At 39.6% G+C, this 14,858-nt stretch overlaps 1 protein-coding gene across 1 annotated transcript in view; it reads right to left on the bottom strand.

The window, feature by feature from the left end:
- Positions 1-743: 743 nt before the first annotated feature.
- The window catches only part of LSM11 (LSM11, U7 small nuclear RNA associated), a 17,008-nt gene continuing 2,893 nt past the window's right edge, over positions 744-14,858 (bottom strand). Inside the window, exons 2-4 of the mRNA XM_044450947.1 lie at positions 12,265-12,404; positions 9,530-9,613; positions 744-6,061 (exon numbers count right to left, since the gene is read on the bottom strand). Coding sequence (XP_044306882.1) covers positions 5,672-6,061; positions 9,530-9,613; positions 12,265-12,404 — 614 coding nt within the window. The 3' untranslated portion in view covers positions 744-5,671. The remainder of the gene's footprint in view (positions 6,062-9,529; positions 9,614-12,264; positions 12,405-14,858) is intronic.

Raw genomic sequence — 14,858 nt, 5'->3', positions numbered from 1 at the left:
AAATGCTTATGTGATAGACCCAAAAAGGACTTGGCAAGAAAAGGGAGATTCTGTTCATTTTAAGTTCTGCAGGGAAAAAAGCCTTGGTTTTCACCCAGAAGCAATCTGGAATAAGAAAGGTAGGGATATTTCTTTCTCCATGAGTGGGTTGGCATTTTGTTCAGGCTCCTTGACCTGATTTTTGCTACCTACCAATCTGCAAAGAATATATTTTGCAGGAAGCATTCTGTCTCTAACCTCTGCTTCTATTTTCTTTCACACCTTCACCTTTTAAAGAAATAAACACAAAAATCTTAAGGACCAAATCTGCTGCCAGACCCCAAATTCTTTCCATCCCAAATGTAGCCCTTCTACTTAAGTTATGGAACCATTTGGAGGATTCCCTCTCTCTTCCAAATGCATTTCGATAAGCATTAGCCCCATTTGCAGAAGACTAAGCCACTCAGTAGAAAATAGGCAGCTTTTAGTTGATTAGATCGTCATAAATCAAGGGCTGATCTATTCTGCTAAGACTACTGTTTGTTTGGATAGGCCTTTGGCTATTCAAGATGACTGTATTCTTCTGCATCTGGGTGATGGCAGCTGGTTTAAGCCAGCTGTTCTATTCATTTGCTCCTGCTTTTTAAGCAGCTTGCTTTTCAATACAGTTTTACTATGTCGTATGATATTGCAGGAAGATGGGATAAAAAAAATTCCAACAACCAAAAATACCAGCACAGGCTCTAACAGAAATAACTCAGGGACAACCTATGAACATCTTTATTGCCTTAGAGGTTGAACCCCTTTGTATACAGATATTTACATCCATCAAGCAAAACAGAAAATCAAAAACGAGTTATACATTCATTGATAGGTTCATAGCAGCAATTCCTTCTTAGTAATAAAATACTCAGGAAGACAGATTTGGAAGCAACTTGCACATTCTTTCTATTCCCAAGTAGTCTAACGGGTAAGACATGCACTTGCAGCGAACTCCGAGTTTTGCATTGCTCACAGAATTAAGTTAGTGATTCCTGTTACCTCTCCAAAGTGTCAAGATGGAAGCCTAAAAAGGTAATGGAGCATTTTACAAAGAGGAACTCAGACAGAAAAAAAGGAACACAGCAAACAAAGGCATGAAGGAATCATACCCAATGGCTATAACCTGCACTACAAATCTAAGCCAGTTTTGACCCTGTCAAGGCTCCCAAGCAAGGAAAGTTGGGAACCGTAGTTCAATGTGACTTCAGTCACAAAACAACAGTTCCGAACATTAATCAGGGAAAACCACCCTCCTAAAACCAGTTCAAACCTGCAGTGCAGATCATTCACCTGCCTTAGACACTGAGGCTTAGTCTATACAATTACACTGGGCATGCAAGCAACACCAGCAGTGCAGCTAGCTAGAAAAATATCTAACAATGCTGGGTGAGCATTTTCCATTTGTCGACTTAAAAATTGATCTATCAAGGATAAGATACAAAGATTCAGCTGCACTTTGCTCTGAAGCAGTAAACATCAAACACAATTACTAAAGGAGCCTGGAGCAGCTTTCATGTTCTTTTTTTCCTGAGGGAGAATGCCAATCTTTTGAGAATGGGGAAGAAACAGAGTAGATATGTTTTTACACAGCCTGATCAAGCTACTTTTCACTCTGAAAGAATACAACACTGACAGAGTCTCAGGTGTACTAATTTTCCCTCAGCTAAGTTAGCCTACTCCATGTTGAGTGGTGAATAAAAGTATCCAGAAGCATCATTAGCCATTTTTCCTTTCCTGGCAAGTTTCTACCTGTCAGCTAAGAGCAGAAGATTTGTATACATCAGAAAACAAGTTATTCACATCACTTCTCCATGAAAGCGAGCCTCTGCCTCCACGGCCTTTGGAGGAAGAGCTTCCACCAAGGTTGAATTGAAATTTGATTCTGTTGAATCCCCCCAGTGAGATTCGCCTTACAATCTTGGGAAACAGAATCAAAATCTGCTTCAACCACTTCCAGAGTGTGCTGTGTGAGCTGCATGGTATGAACAATGAATTGTTGACATATATTCTTATGGACACTAGTGTAAACATGCACTTTTGCGCTACCATTGAGCTAGGAATTACATCCCCATATAATAGCAGGAAGATCAGCAACATTACAGTACATACGAAATTGCTTAAAAGTAACAGCAGGTCTTCAACATGAAAAGTCTTCATTTTAAGATCCTCATATAACCTGAAAATAATGCAGTTACCCTTCGCATCTGCTCTGTGAAAAAGTTTCCAAATGTCAAACCTGTCAAATGAAACATTGCCCTGCAGAATCACTTTTTAGCAGCTTCCATCTGGAAGCTGTAGTACTGCTGAAAACTTGAGCTGACAGACAACTTGACATTTCACATTTCCTTCACAAGTTCTTTTCCACATAGAGCAAAGTAAAGAGCAAGAGAACAAGGAGGCAGCCATTTTGCATTCCATTCCATGCCACATCACAAGCCTTTTCTGTTTTACTATGTCACATTTAGCTATTTAATACTTTTAACAGCTGGATGAAGGATGAATCCATAAATATCAACCTGGCTAAAGATTAACTGAGAGATAAACCTGGAAGAGTAACACTTAACAATATAAGCATTTGTCTGTTATTACCTCAGGAATATTCAGGTATGGAATATTTGGAAAAGGACTTATGCCAAAATCAAGGCTAAGATCTTTATGGCATGCTCCTTCTCCCACTCACATGCTCAGGTGCTTTCCAAACACCTTGAACAGGCTTCTGAGGTTATTATACTTTGGGAGTTATTTTACCCCTATGCTTTGAAGCTACACTTTGCAACTTTGGAGAACAGGCAGCAAGACAGGGAATTACATAAAGAATACATAGTTTTCATGCAAAAATGTCCTGAGTTTAGTTGCAGAGATTGGTGTAGGAGAGGGAATTGTACATATGTATCCAAGTACTTCTTATACAAGACAAATTCCAAATGCAAAACGACACTTCAAAAACACTTTGAACTTAGCACCTTTGATCTAGAGGTTTCAAGTAACAATAGAAGAAAAATTCACAAGGTATTTATAAGAATTCAAAGTTGGAAACAAGGTTGGTGATATGAGATAAATGCTAATTAATTATATCAACAGACCTACTAATGGCATTTAGCAATATTTAATCATCTAAAATGTTATGTAATTATGGTATCTTAGAAACTTCATGAAGAGAAGCACACAGAGCAGAAGAGGAAAGAGAGATCAGATCCAGAGTATGCTGAGAAAATCAATAACTGGGTTAGAGGCAATTTAAAGAGAAGTGTAAGGCAGGGTTGGGTTTTAAAGCAAAAGAATTGACCATTGCAACTATCTATGAAGACCAAGATGCACAAAATCGCCCCACCCACACACATGCCTCTGTATAAATGGCCATTTCATTCTGCTGAAATTAATGAACAGCTTTTGCTAGCTGGGGAACTTGATGCCTCTAGTAAAGCTCATGCATTCAAATAACGATTGGAAAGGTTTCCAAAAAACAAAAGCAGCAGCAGTGAGCGTTAGCTTGAGGTAGTAAACTGAAAGAAGCGGGCTTTTGCTGAACAAAGTATAGCAAAACATTGGCTAAGATGTCAAAAATCAGTAAAAACCGCCTTCTCAGCAAAGAGCTGTGACTGAAGCAAAGAAAGTGACTCCAGTCAACAAACTGCACATTCAGCTTTAGAATTAAAAAACACAGGAAGGCAGTAAGAAGGAATGCATTTCGCCTGGAGTGGGAAACTGATCGCTGAAAGAAAATCACATGGGCATGAAATAAACTGTGTTTGGGGAACCCTCATATTCTGAACTAGTATGCAAAAACAGTGAAAAGCTCCAGAATACAGACATGGGATCTACCCTTCTGAAGATGGAAAAGTGAAAACAATTATTTAAAATGAAGTGGGATCTAAGTGAGCATTTTATGCTTAAGAAATGCTCCTGGAGCACTGAGTCATTATCTCTACTGTGAGAAGAAAAGAGCTACAGAGCAGAAGTCAAGAATGTCTCAGAGGAACATATTCTTTGAGACTGGATGGAAAAAAGTAGCAAGGTAACCCCACCAAGATTAGGTAACTCCCCACCACCATTTTGCCACCCTTGAATGGGGCAGAGAAGTGGTGCAAAGGCTTTGCACTCAGACCTTAAATATGTCTGTCTGTCTGTCCGTCCGTCTAGATATAGATAGATATATTTAGCCTGGAAAAAAATGAACTGAGCTACATCCAATGCAACCTCATTCACGACAAGATTCTTGGTTATTCTAGAAATGCACATATATAAAAAGGCAACCTATTGCTTGTGTCTTTAGAGAAGCCCCCCTTTTCTGTGGAGACTTTAAGAATGCCTCCCAATACAATTCAGGGTTAGTGAATATTCACTGCATTCTCAGACACGCAACCGGAGTAATATCCAGAAACTGGAGTGCCACACACACACACACACACTCCTTGTAAAAAAAGGGCACTGTTATATAGCACCGTAAAATTTCTCTTGGCAGTCATGTTATACATATGCGTTGTTGTAATATCTTGCACAATTCTTCTGAGGACTACTGAATGATAAGGGAGAAATCATTAATAGCACTGATTTTCTAAATAATCATCATGCACGCGTTATAAATAGCCTTAAACATGCTTTGCAGGAACAATCCAATTAGCATTACAGAAGTGTCACTTAGGATGTAGAAACAGTCAGGAAAATCCTCAGAAATTTCATAAACAAACCATTCTCCGCTGTTACCATCAGATGCTGGGAAATCTGCATCTCAAAGTCACTTAGATCATGTAAGACTATGACAAACACGAACATGATCTTTTCTTATTTAAGCAGTGCATATACATCATCTTAGTCTTTACTGCTATACCGCACAAATATATGAAAAAACTGTCAGAGACTGGATGGCAAATTCTGGGTTGTTTCAACATACATCAAGACAAGTTCCCAAGCAGAAAAGCTACGTATTGAGCTACATTCACCATCTGCTGGTGGCCAGGGAAAAAGAAAGATGGGCTAAGTCCACAGGCTTTATCGATACGGAAGAAAAGGCCAAATACTGCCTTTTATTCTACCTCCTACTTGCATTTCCATTCACTTTTTGTTCAAGACACCAGAGGGCACTGCAGCTCACTTCTGGAGTACCTCTTTTTGTCTTGCCTTGCACACTGATAGGAGGGCTGAGGTCCAAGCAAGAATAAGAAGTGTCATGCTGAATTATACCAAGCATCCATTCTAGAGCTGCTAAAGACATTCCTCCATTCCACAAGCTCTTAATCCCCTTATCATTTTTAAAAACATGCTTTGCCATGATTTTAAATTACTAGCATTCCACATTAAGTCACCAAAATCCCTAGTTCTTTTGTGGCCAGTTTGTGAGGCCTTAAATCTATAGTGATAATTGTCCTATATCCAAGCTCACAATGTTGAATAGTCCACAGGACATGAGTCCTTCAAGCTGTAAGACATCTATTTCATTGAAGACAGAAACGTCCTTGGGCCAAGATCTAGTCCATCAAGGCTGGCAACTGGCTCAAGCTGTACCTGCCTCCAAAGTCCATTACCATTTCTCCCTTCTGATCAAAGGAAGGGGGAAAGAATTTATACCACATTGTTTCAAAATGATGCGCAATTCAACACGCAGTTGTCATTGCTGTTCACTCTGCTTCTTGATCAAGGTCAGTCTATCAGATCAATGTGCTAGGTGAACAAGCAAGACGTTCTCCCCACGAATAAAAATCTGGTTTATATGCCGTGTGAAAACTTGCTGATAATCCACTTTGGGCCTTTGCTTTTTCCTTGATCGACTTCTTGTGCCAGCTGCACTCTTCCCCTCCGTTTGGGAGATTCTTCCAGGAAGGTCAGCCTCCTTCTTAGAGGTTCGAGGCAAGCTAGAGCTCCGTGTCCTCTCTCTACTAGAGTGCTTTTTTGTTCCATGTTCTTCCTCGGATCTTCCCCAGCCTGACTCCGACTTCCACCCATGTGTCTTAGGAGTGTCTTGGAGGTCTGTCAGGTCTGCTGTCATCCTTGAATCATTCCCTTTTTTAACCAAAGATTCTTGCAGCTTGAGTCTGTCAAATAGCTAAAGGAAAACAGTTGGATATGGGAGGAAAAACATACAGTATTAAAAGGTGTCTTTTCATTTAAAACTCACCCTGTGTTTTTATATGCATGACCAAGGCTTTTTTTGTCATAGAACGCACTGGAACGGCATTCCGGCACCTTTTTTCAATGGATTTTACAAAGTGCTTTTGGTGTAGCAGATCAGCAGCAAACATCATTAACATAGTGCCTGCAGGCTGCTATTTTATCTGCTGATAGTGAGAGATAGCTGCTCCTGTGTGTGCTTACTGCCACCGAGTTCTGACATCGTTTTTTTTTTTTTTACACAAAAAAAAGCACTGTGCATGACCATACATGTCTCATATACTTCCTACATGCTATGCATATAACCACCCTGGCTTTGTGACAAATTGTTATTAAGAATGTAAAAGAGCCATGCTGGATTATACTATAGATTCATCCCGTCCAGCATTCTGTTCATGAGTACAACAGCATCTTTTCACCCATGTTCCCCAGGAATTGCTGTACATGGGCAATTTGCCTCTCTCAATGGAGAGAGCTACTGCCCTTGATAGCCTACTCCTCCATGAATTTATCCAGTCCCTTCTTAAACACTTCCTACACGCTACCACTGCATCTTGCAAAAGTGTATTCATAGTTTATCCATCCATCATGTAAAAAGTGCTTCTTTTTATTTGCCCTGAACCTACCATTAATCAGTTTCACAGGAAGAGTCCAGGTTCTAGTATTATGACAAAGAAAAATGTCACTATCCACTTTCTCCACACAATGCATATTTTTGTACATCTCTATCATCTCTCCCCCTTACTCGCCTTTTTTGCAGGGTGGATAAAAATCAAAGATTTTTTAAAATGGATTTTTAATTTAAATTGAGTTTTTTTTAAATAAAATGTTTTTTGAGGAAAAAACATGGTTTCCTTTTTAAGACACATTATAATCCAAAGGTTACTCATCATGAAATAAGAATTAGGTTTTAATTATGTAGCATGAGTCTGTATATTCATGCAATGTATAAAATTATCGGTAAATGAATTACATTAACTCATTCACAATGTTAGGCTCTTCCAGAGGTTTTGGAAAGATTATTTTCTATCTAGAAGATATTGTCACAGAAGCTTGGTTCTACAGTTCTCAAAACTGTTAATTTTTGTCTGCAGAGATCATACGTCTCTTTTTCACAGCAAAAATATTATAAAATAAACATACTGAGTTGAGAAATAGACCTTACTTCCATTGTGCCTTTGGAAAACTATGTACACAGAATCAACCCCTTACCTCTTAAGGGTTAAGTTTCAAAAAAAATATTGATGAATAGAAGAAGATTATTGTGAGTGGAATAAATTTGCACAAGAAGTTAAGTGTGAGGAGGGAGGGGCAAACAGGGAAAATGAAAGTGAACTCATTTGAGCAGAATACTCCACAAGTCTTTGAATCTTTTTGTGTATAGCCTGAGGTTTATCACATTCTTTCCCTGGAAGAGAAAACCAATAATTAACTGTCCTGAGACTTTTTGTAATAGGACATGATAGAAAAGCTTTAAATAAATAAATAATAGCAGCAGGCCATTAAAAGAGATTTGGTTTGGAAATATTTTAATGAAGTTCCTCTACCTACGGGTAAGGCTAGCATGTGCACACATTATATAGAAAACCATGATTTAAATCTAGTCTTACCGACTAGTGATTTAAATCAAATCCACCCTGCTTTTTTCTACGCTAAACAATCCCAGATGTTGCAACCTTTCCTGACAGGGAAGTTGCTCTAACCACTCGATCATTTTAGCTCCCCTTTTCTGCACTATTTCAAACATGATTTAATTTTTTACATGCAATGACCAGAACTGCCCACTGCATTCTCACCATAGATGTGTATAAGGAGAGTATGGTATTGGCAGGTTTCTTTTCAGGTCCTTTCCTAACTATACCCAACATGTAGTTTGACCTTTTTTGCAGCAGGCACACTCTGGGTCAACAGTTTCACTGACCCATCCACAACCGCAAGAGCTCTGCCTTGCTCAGTCACTGTTACTAAATAATAAAATCAGCAGCAGGACCTGCCCACTTGGCCCCACAAAGCTTGTTATATCGTCTTGAGGTGTGCAGTGGGGTCTGCCTAAGCCCCTTTATACGCATTCACCGATTAAGAACCAGTATTTATTCTCTCAAGTTGCCCCCCACACAGGAATGTTTCATCTAGACCATGCTCTAGAACAGCGTGTAAGTGAATTTCACAGATCAACAGAATTACTGTCAAACCATTCTGCCACCACTGAAAGTTATTTACACCATCACCATGGCTAGTAAGTAGCAAGCTTCTATAAACCCACTTGCCTACTCACCAGTGGCAAGCGTCCTTTCCACTTTGGCAAGGACCTCTGCACTTCCAACAAAAGCCCAGCTTTTCCTTCATGGAGAACTCTGGGGAGGAAGGGCTTTGGTTCTCATCCAAAGGCAGGGCTTTGCAAAGAGCACTGACAACAGCATCTCCAGCCACTCCCAATGGGAAGAGTGAGAAATTGCTCTCTGTTTCCTCCAGGGAAAAACTGAAGAGGAAAGAAGGATGGTTTCTCCTTTCCACAGGACTTTGCAGAAGGCAGCAACAGAGAAGAATTGCTTGTGACACATTCTGGAAAGACCTGGAAGACAGCTAAAGAACCTTTTCCCTAGTTCACAGGACTCAGGGAAGGGAATTCTTATGGATAACTAAGCACCAAGCCAGCATGTGTGGAATCCTGGTAACCAGTTTGACTTTCAATCCCAAGCCTAGCTACAAGTATATTGATGAGTGAACTTCACTGGAAGGCCCCTTCTGACTTGCTCTGTTTCTATACAGGAGAAAGGGTCAGAACAAAAACCTACCTAGCCCAGCATTCTGGGGCCAACCAGATGCTTATAAAATGCCCGCCAACACATGACTGCAAGATGACTCTTCCATTTGTGCTTTGCAGCTATGGGTACTGTGGATTCCAACAATTTGGGAGGGAAAATCCTAGTTCTTTTAGTATCAGTGGATGGCCAAGCCTCTTAAAGTGTACCAGCTAAGCAAATTGAGAGCCTCTAGATTAAGGCACTGGAAAGGAAGAGGCTACAAAAAGGGGGATTAAACTCCTACAGGGTTTCAACATGCAGCCTTATTGAATATCCCAAAGAGGTCAAGAATCTAGAAAAGATTTCCACTCTTGTGTCTCCTCCAAAAATAACTATCAGTTCTTTACAAAATAAAGAGTAAAGATAGAGAACAAGATTCATTTTTGTTGCAGTAACCATTTAGCCAAAAGTGAGCTAGCACTACAGCCTGCAACTGATTAACTGGAAACCTCTTTTGAAACCAATTACTTTTGCTGAAACTAGTGAAGTTTTTTAAACAAGGTGGCTCTTTAAAAGTATGCATGACAATATGCTCATAGTTTAAATGAACGTGGCAAACTTTAATCAGCCAGCTAAGAAGCAGAAGAATGGATACTTACCCTAGTGAGAGTCAACTGTGGCTCAACATAGAAAGCTTTGCCCAATACAGGTTTTCGGTATGTCTCATCTACGTCTGTCAGGGCCTAGGGCAACAAAAAAACCAGAAAATCTCAAGATATGCTGCAGTGTTATATAATACTATTGTAGCAGAACTTTTGGGACCTGGGTGAAGAAAGGAAGGAGGAACAGGTCGTTTACTGCTACCTGCAGTTCTCTGAATGATCAGTCACCTGTGCATTCACACCGTGGGGTTCTGCACCTGCCTCATTTGAGCAAACTTCTATAGTAAGGGGTTCTGGTTTGGCAGGAACTCTCCCCCACTGTCCGAGCATGCATGTCTAAACCACCCATTCCCTCAGTCATAATGGAAGTCCTGCTAAGTAGCTGCATCCTACTCAGCCCAAAAGCAACATTTTCTATAAAGCACAGACTATTTTGACCACCAATCCCATTCTGACAGTGCAGATCATGACCACTCCCTTTGCACAGGATGTTGTGGACACAGACGCCAGTCGTGATATTCATGCTGGAGAGCATTTGACTCAATAGCTGGTATACTGAGGGTCAGTGGTTATATGCTGAGATGGTAGGTATCAAGTCTCTTATCTCACACTCTGAATTTGAGGCAACTAGTATTGTTGTAAGCCGCCCCGAGGCCTCGGCAAATGGGGCGACATAAAAATGTTTTAATAAATAAATAATAAATAAATAAACTAGTATTCAGTCTGGAAGCTGTGGCAGAACCAGCATCAGTAATAAGGAAAAGGTTGACACTAGGGTGGTTCTAGCTACCAAAGTCTCTAGTGTCAGAGGCGCAAATGGTACCAAATGTTATTTAGGAGTCATGCCATGCTCATCTTTCTTTTCTTTTATGTTTTGCATGATCTGAAGGCATGGATGACCAACTCTGTGACTTTAGAGGACTAGACATTTTAAGTGAGTTTCTTCACTGCGGGAAAAGTGAGAGTGACCTGGAGTTGGTGGGTCCACCAGCTGGCCTATGGTTACAGCTTACGGAGTGGGTGAATTGAGGAAGTCTCAATATCTTCCCAATTCTAAATTTTTGCTTCCTGCTCCTGACCATATTTGCCATCTTCATCAGGATCCTAAAACCACCAGTTTTCCCAATTGACTGAGACACATTTGCATGACCCCTTCCTATTTCTCCTGTGAAGTGTTGAGCTATTACAGCAAGTTTGCACAGTAATTTCATTCCAGGGTGAGTTCAGGGTGCCTTTAAAATATATTTTAAAAGTACATCTTTTATACAAAAAGGTATTAAGGTAAAAAGCACTGTTAAATGGTACCAGAACTAGAACTGAACTAAAAAACTAGTTTAATTTTTCAGTTTTGTTACTGTTAAACTATACCTCAGTTTTTCATTCTGAAATCTAGGGCACAGTTCTATGCCCATCATCAGGGGGGTGGTTTGAATTATTCAGTTCCAGCTCCAGGGGCTTGGAACAAGAATCCCCGCCACCCACGCAGACAGTGTGGAAACAACCACACCAGCTGTTTCAAAGGTAGCAAAGTGACCTCAAAGAGAAGGAAAACAGGTGTGTGAGTGGGGCAAGAAGGTGAGGTATTGAGACAGTTCCTTTCCTCCCCTTCCAAGCTGCTTCATCTAGATGACAAAAAATAGCTGTCTAGATGAAATGCAAAGTGCAATGTCAGAAGGAAGGTCTCCACCACTGTGCCTTGCTCTGTGCCTTGGATGTCTTAGCCTACAAGTCTGGAGGCATAATATAAGTACTGAGGTCTTGGGCCCTGGATTGCTCCCATACTTTATTTTAGCCCAGGTCCTGGATACTAGAACGTTCCTAGCTAGGGTTGACCAAAGCATGTTGGTGGTTGTTCTGTTTAAATATGCAAATGACTTTACCCTCAGAATCTTTGCTGAAATTTAAGATTAATTGGAAAGCGGCTTTGCCACTGCAGAATAACAGTCATTCTTTAACATGTGTGCTGAATATAATCAATTAAGCTCCTGAACTTGGAGGATTATGGGCATTTTATGCAGAACAGGATAAAGGCAAACTATACCTCCCACTTGGCATTTTCACTAGACAGCTGTTTTTGGCCATCCAGCTGAGGTGCTTTGGAGGGAATTGATCCTGGAGTACCACCTGGTTACTTCATATTCTGAGCTCCACATATCTTTTGACCCCTTTCTGAAGTTGCTTTCCCAATGCCAAAGAGCAGCTAGGATAGTTTTTCTGCACTGAATGCAGAAGCAAGGGAGCACCCTCTCTGACCTCAGAAATGGGAATCTGAATAATCCTATAATCATCACCCTCTGAAGATGTCTAAGGGCCATAGGATAATTCTTGCAATCTATACTTAACCTGTAAAAGACACCTCTTTGCTTTTGCAAAAAACACCATATATCGCTTTTGTACTGGCACCAAGAAATAGTGTGTGAAAGGATAGAGTGGATTAAACAATGAAGTAAAGCCCACAAAAAATCATATTATTAATCCATGGTTATTTGAAGAAGCAATATTATCCAAAGCTTTAAGTGATATAACCAACCTTAAAGAAATGCTTGAAACTCTACTGAGAAACTCCCATTAAGTTGCACAGTTAAGGAACAAAAACAGATATTGCAATCAAAAAGTCTTTATGTTCTTCCATGTACATACAAAGGAAATGTACATGTACACACTTCCCTGACTGTCTGAAACATTCAAATAATAAGCTATACAGTCATATAAAAGGAAGGAACCATCACTACCATGTTCCAGAACTTGTCAAATGCAACCAAGAAACCAGTACACACTCCACGAAGTCCTTTGAAAGTTCGGATATGGACATTGACTTTCACACCATCACGGACGCAGCGGTGAAGTTCCCCAAGTGGACTGCCTTCATGAACTGGAATAAAAGAAAACTGCCATCACTTATTGAAATAAATGTCGTGGAGCATAGAAGTAATTATGAAGGGTTAACTCAGAATATTACACTGAAAATAATTTAACTCATTACTTTTGTTTGAAAGCAAACAAAAGTAGCTAACTGACTGCGTGATCTCTTATGCTTAGGATCCACACAGCTGCAATGCACCATACTAAACCAACTATATTCCTGGAAAGTCTTATGTTTGGAGAGAACAACCTATGTGCACACAGATAATTGAAGCATGTACCTGAAATATACCATAGAACTTTAGCATTCAAACAGTGTCTGCAAGAAACATACCCTGTAATGTATTAATTTTCTTGTAAAAATTATAATACACCATTATTACTAGAGCAAAAGAGGTTCAGATGTAAAGTTCTTGCAAATGGTAAAGTCATAAAAGGTTAAGTCTAATGCTGCATTAGTGAAAGTCCAAAAGCACAATGGGACTTTCTCCCCCTTTCCTCCCTAACCCCAACCCAATGGTTTATTTAATCTATGAATGGATGAATTCTGGATGATTACAACATGCATATGCAACCATGGTAACAAACCATTGCTTCTCAAGCACAAAAAACCACAGAAGAATTCCCATGGCTTGTTGTGGGGTGGTAAACTCTGGATTGTATAACCCATGAGGTCATCATTTGTTGACACACATTTTAAGAATGCCAGAGCACCTGATTATTATGAATATAAGTTTGATCCAGCTATTCCATGACCCTTTCGTTAATTCTAAGTTCCCAACCTGACAGCAAATGATCTGCTCCTCTTCCTACCAATCTTAATTGCCACAGCTCTCCTAACTCCACTGCAACAAAAACCACAGAGAAGGATGTTCTTCCCCACCTGGTGCTCCCCAGATGTGTTGAACTGTAACTCCCAGAGGCTGGAAGTTGGAATAAAATACCAGTTTGAGAAAGGCTTTTCTGCACTGTGGCTACTAATAATCCAAAGCATGGAAAGACCTGTATGAAATTTATCTATGCAGAACATAACCTTTCTCCAAATATCAAAAACAATTATGCTTGGCTTTGCATGTATTTATTATTTTTCTGTGACTGTAGGCACTACAGATTCATCATCAATCACCTGTACAGCCTATAGGGATATAATTAGATACTCAATAATTGTGAAATGGATATAAAACACAAGTTTAATATCCCTAATTCAGAAGGGTTATTAAAAGACTACCTACAGGGATGTCACTAACAACAGTTAACATTTCTTGTAGATAATCATCACCTCAATAAGAAAATGTCAATCATCAGCAAGGATTCTCTGGTCTAATCTATATTCATTACTCTGAACTCCGTAATTTATAATGTATAGCTATAAACATATCAGTCCACTCACTGCCCAGATAAACTAAAGTACTGACACCAGAAACACTGGAAAATATACTGAACCAGTATTAAATGTGTTACATTTGGTACAAGCTTATTTCTGGGTTCAATTGAAAAAAGTATTTTTAAACTTCTAAGCCCACAATGGCCTGGGGCTCAGGATTCTAAAGGATTGCCTTTTTTCACATGAACCTGTCCAGCTGTTAAGATCTGCTTCAGAAGCCCTTGTCCAGGTGCCCTATCTTCTGAGGCTATGCAGCTGGCTACCAAAAAGAGGGCCTTTTTGGGGGTAGCACCTAAATAATGGAACTCCCTCCCTAAAAATGTATGCCTTGCCCATGCACTACCATCTTCCAAATCTCAGGCAAAGTTTATCTAGTTCACCACCACTTTTCTTTCCACCATCTTATATCCTGATGTTTTATCCACACTATCCTTTTCTTTGCTTGTCCACCCCCCACACCCCAACCCTTCATTACTGGTCTTTATCTTTTCTGTATCACTCTTCTATTCTAAACTGGCTTGAACTTACGTGTAATATAACAAGATAAAAATCTTATACATACATGGTCTTGATTCAAAGCAACGTAAGGAAGATAACAAGCTGTAGCATATAAACACTAATGGGCCATAACATAGTCTTGAGAAGAGCTTACACAAAGTTACCCTTCTCACATGATGCCAAATCAGGAATAGCCTCCCATGAACAGAATATTTTTTCCACTAGCATAGCAGAAAGCCTTTCCCAATTCAGAGACATCTTGATGATTTGGACTATTTATTACTAATCGACAAAATTAAACAGGAACTCCAGAAATGGAATAAATGTATTTTTGGGTGAAGAAGTGTTGTACTGAAACATTCTACCCAAACACATATGTTGTGTGTGCTTTATAATACTGCTAATTATAATACTCTAACAAAACAGAGGCAATGGGTCCTTCAAATAGTACAGATAGATCCACAGGCATCCATCAGTTAAGCATGAATAATTCAGCATGTACTGTAATTCAAGGGCCTATTAGTAGAGAGTTATTTAGACAGGTAGTACATAGAAACTGGCATTAGTGTAGTAGACAAGAAC

The sequence above is a fragment of the Varanus komodoensis genome, unplaced genomic scaffold (assembly GCF_004798865.1).
Source record: "Varanus komodoensis strain SLA01 unplaced genomic scaffold, ASM479886v1 scaffold6_1, whole genome shotgun sequence".
Lineage (NCBI taxonomy): Eukaryota > Metazoa > Chordata > Lepidosauria > Squamata > Varanidae > Varanus > Varanus komodoensis.
The sequence above is the reverse complement of the archived record's forward strand: the minus strand, read 5'-3'. Positions and strand labels throughout refer to the sequence as shown.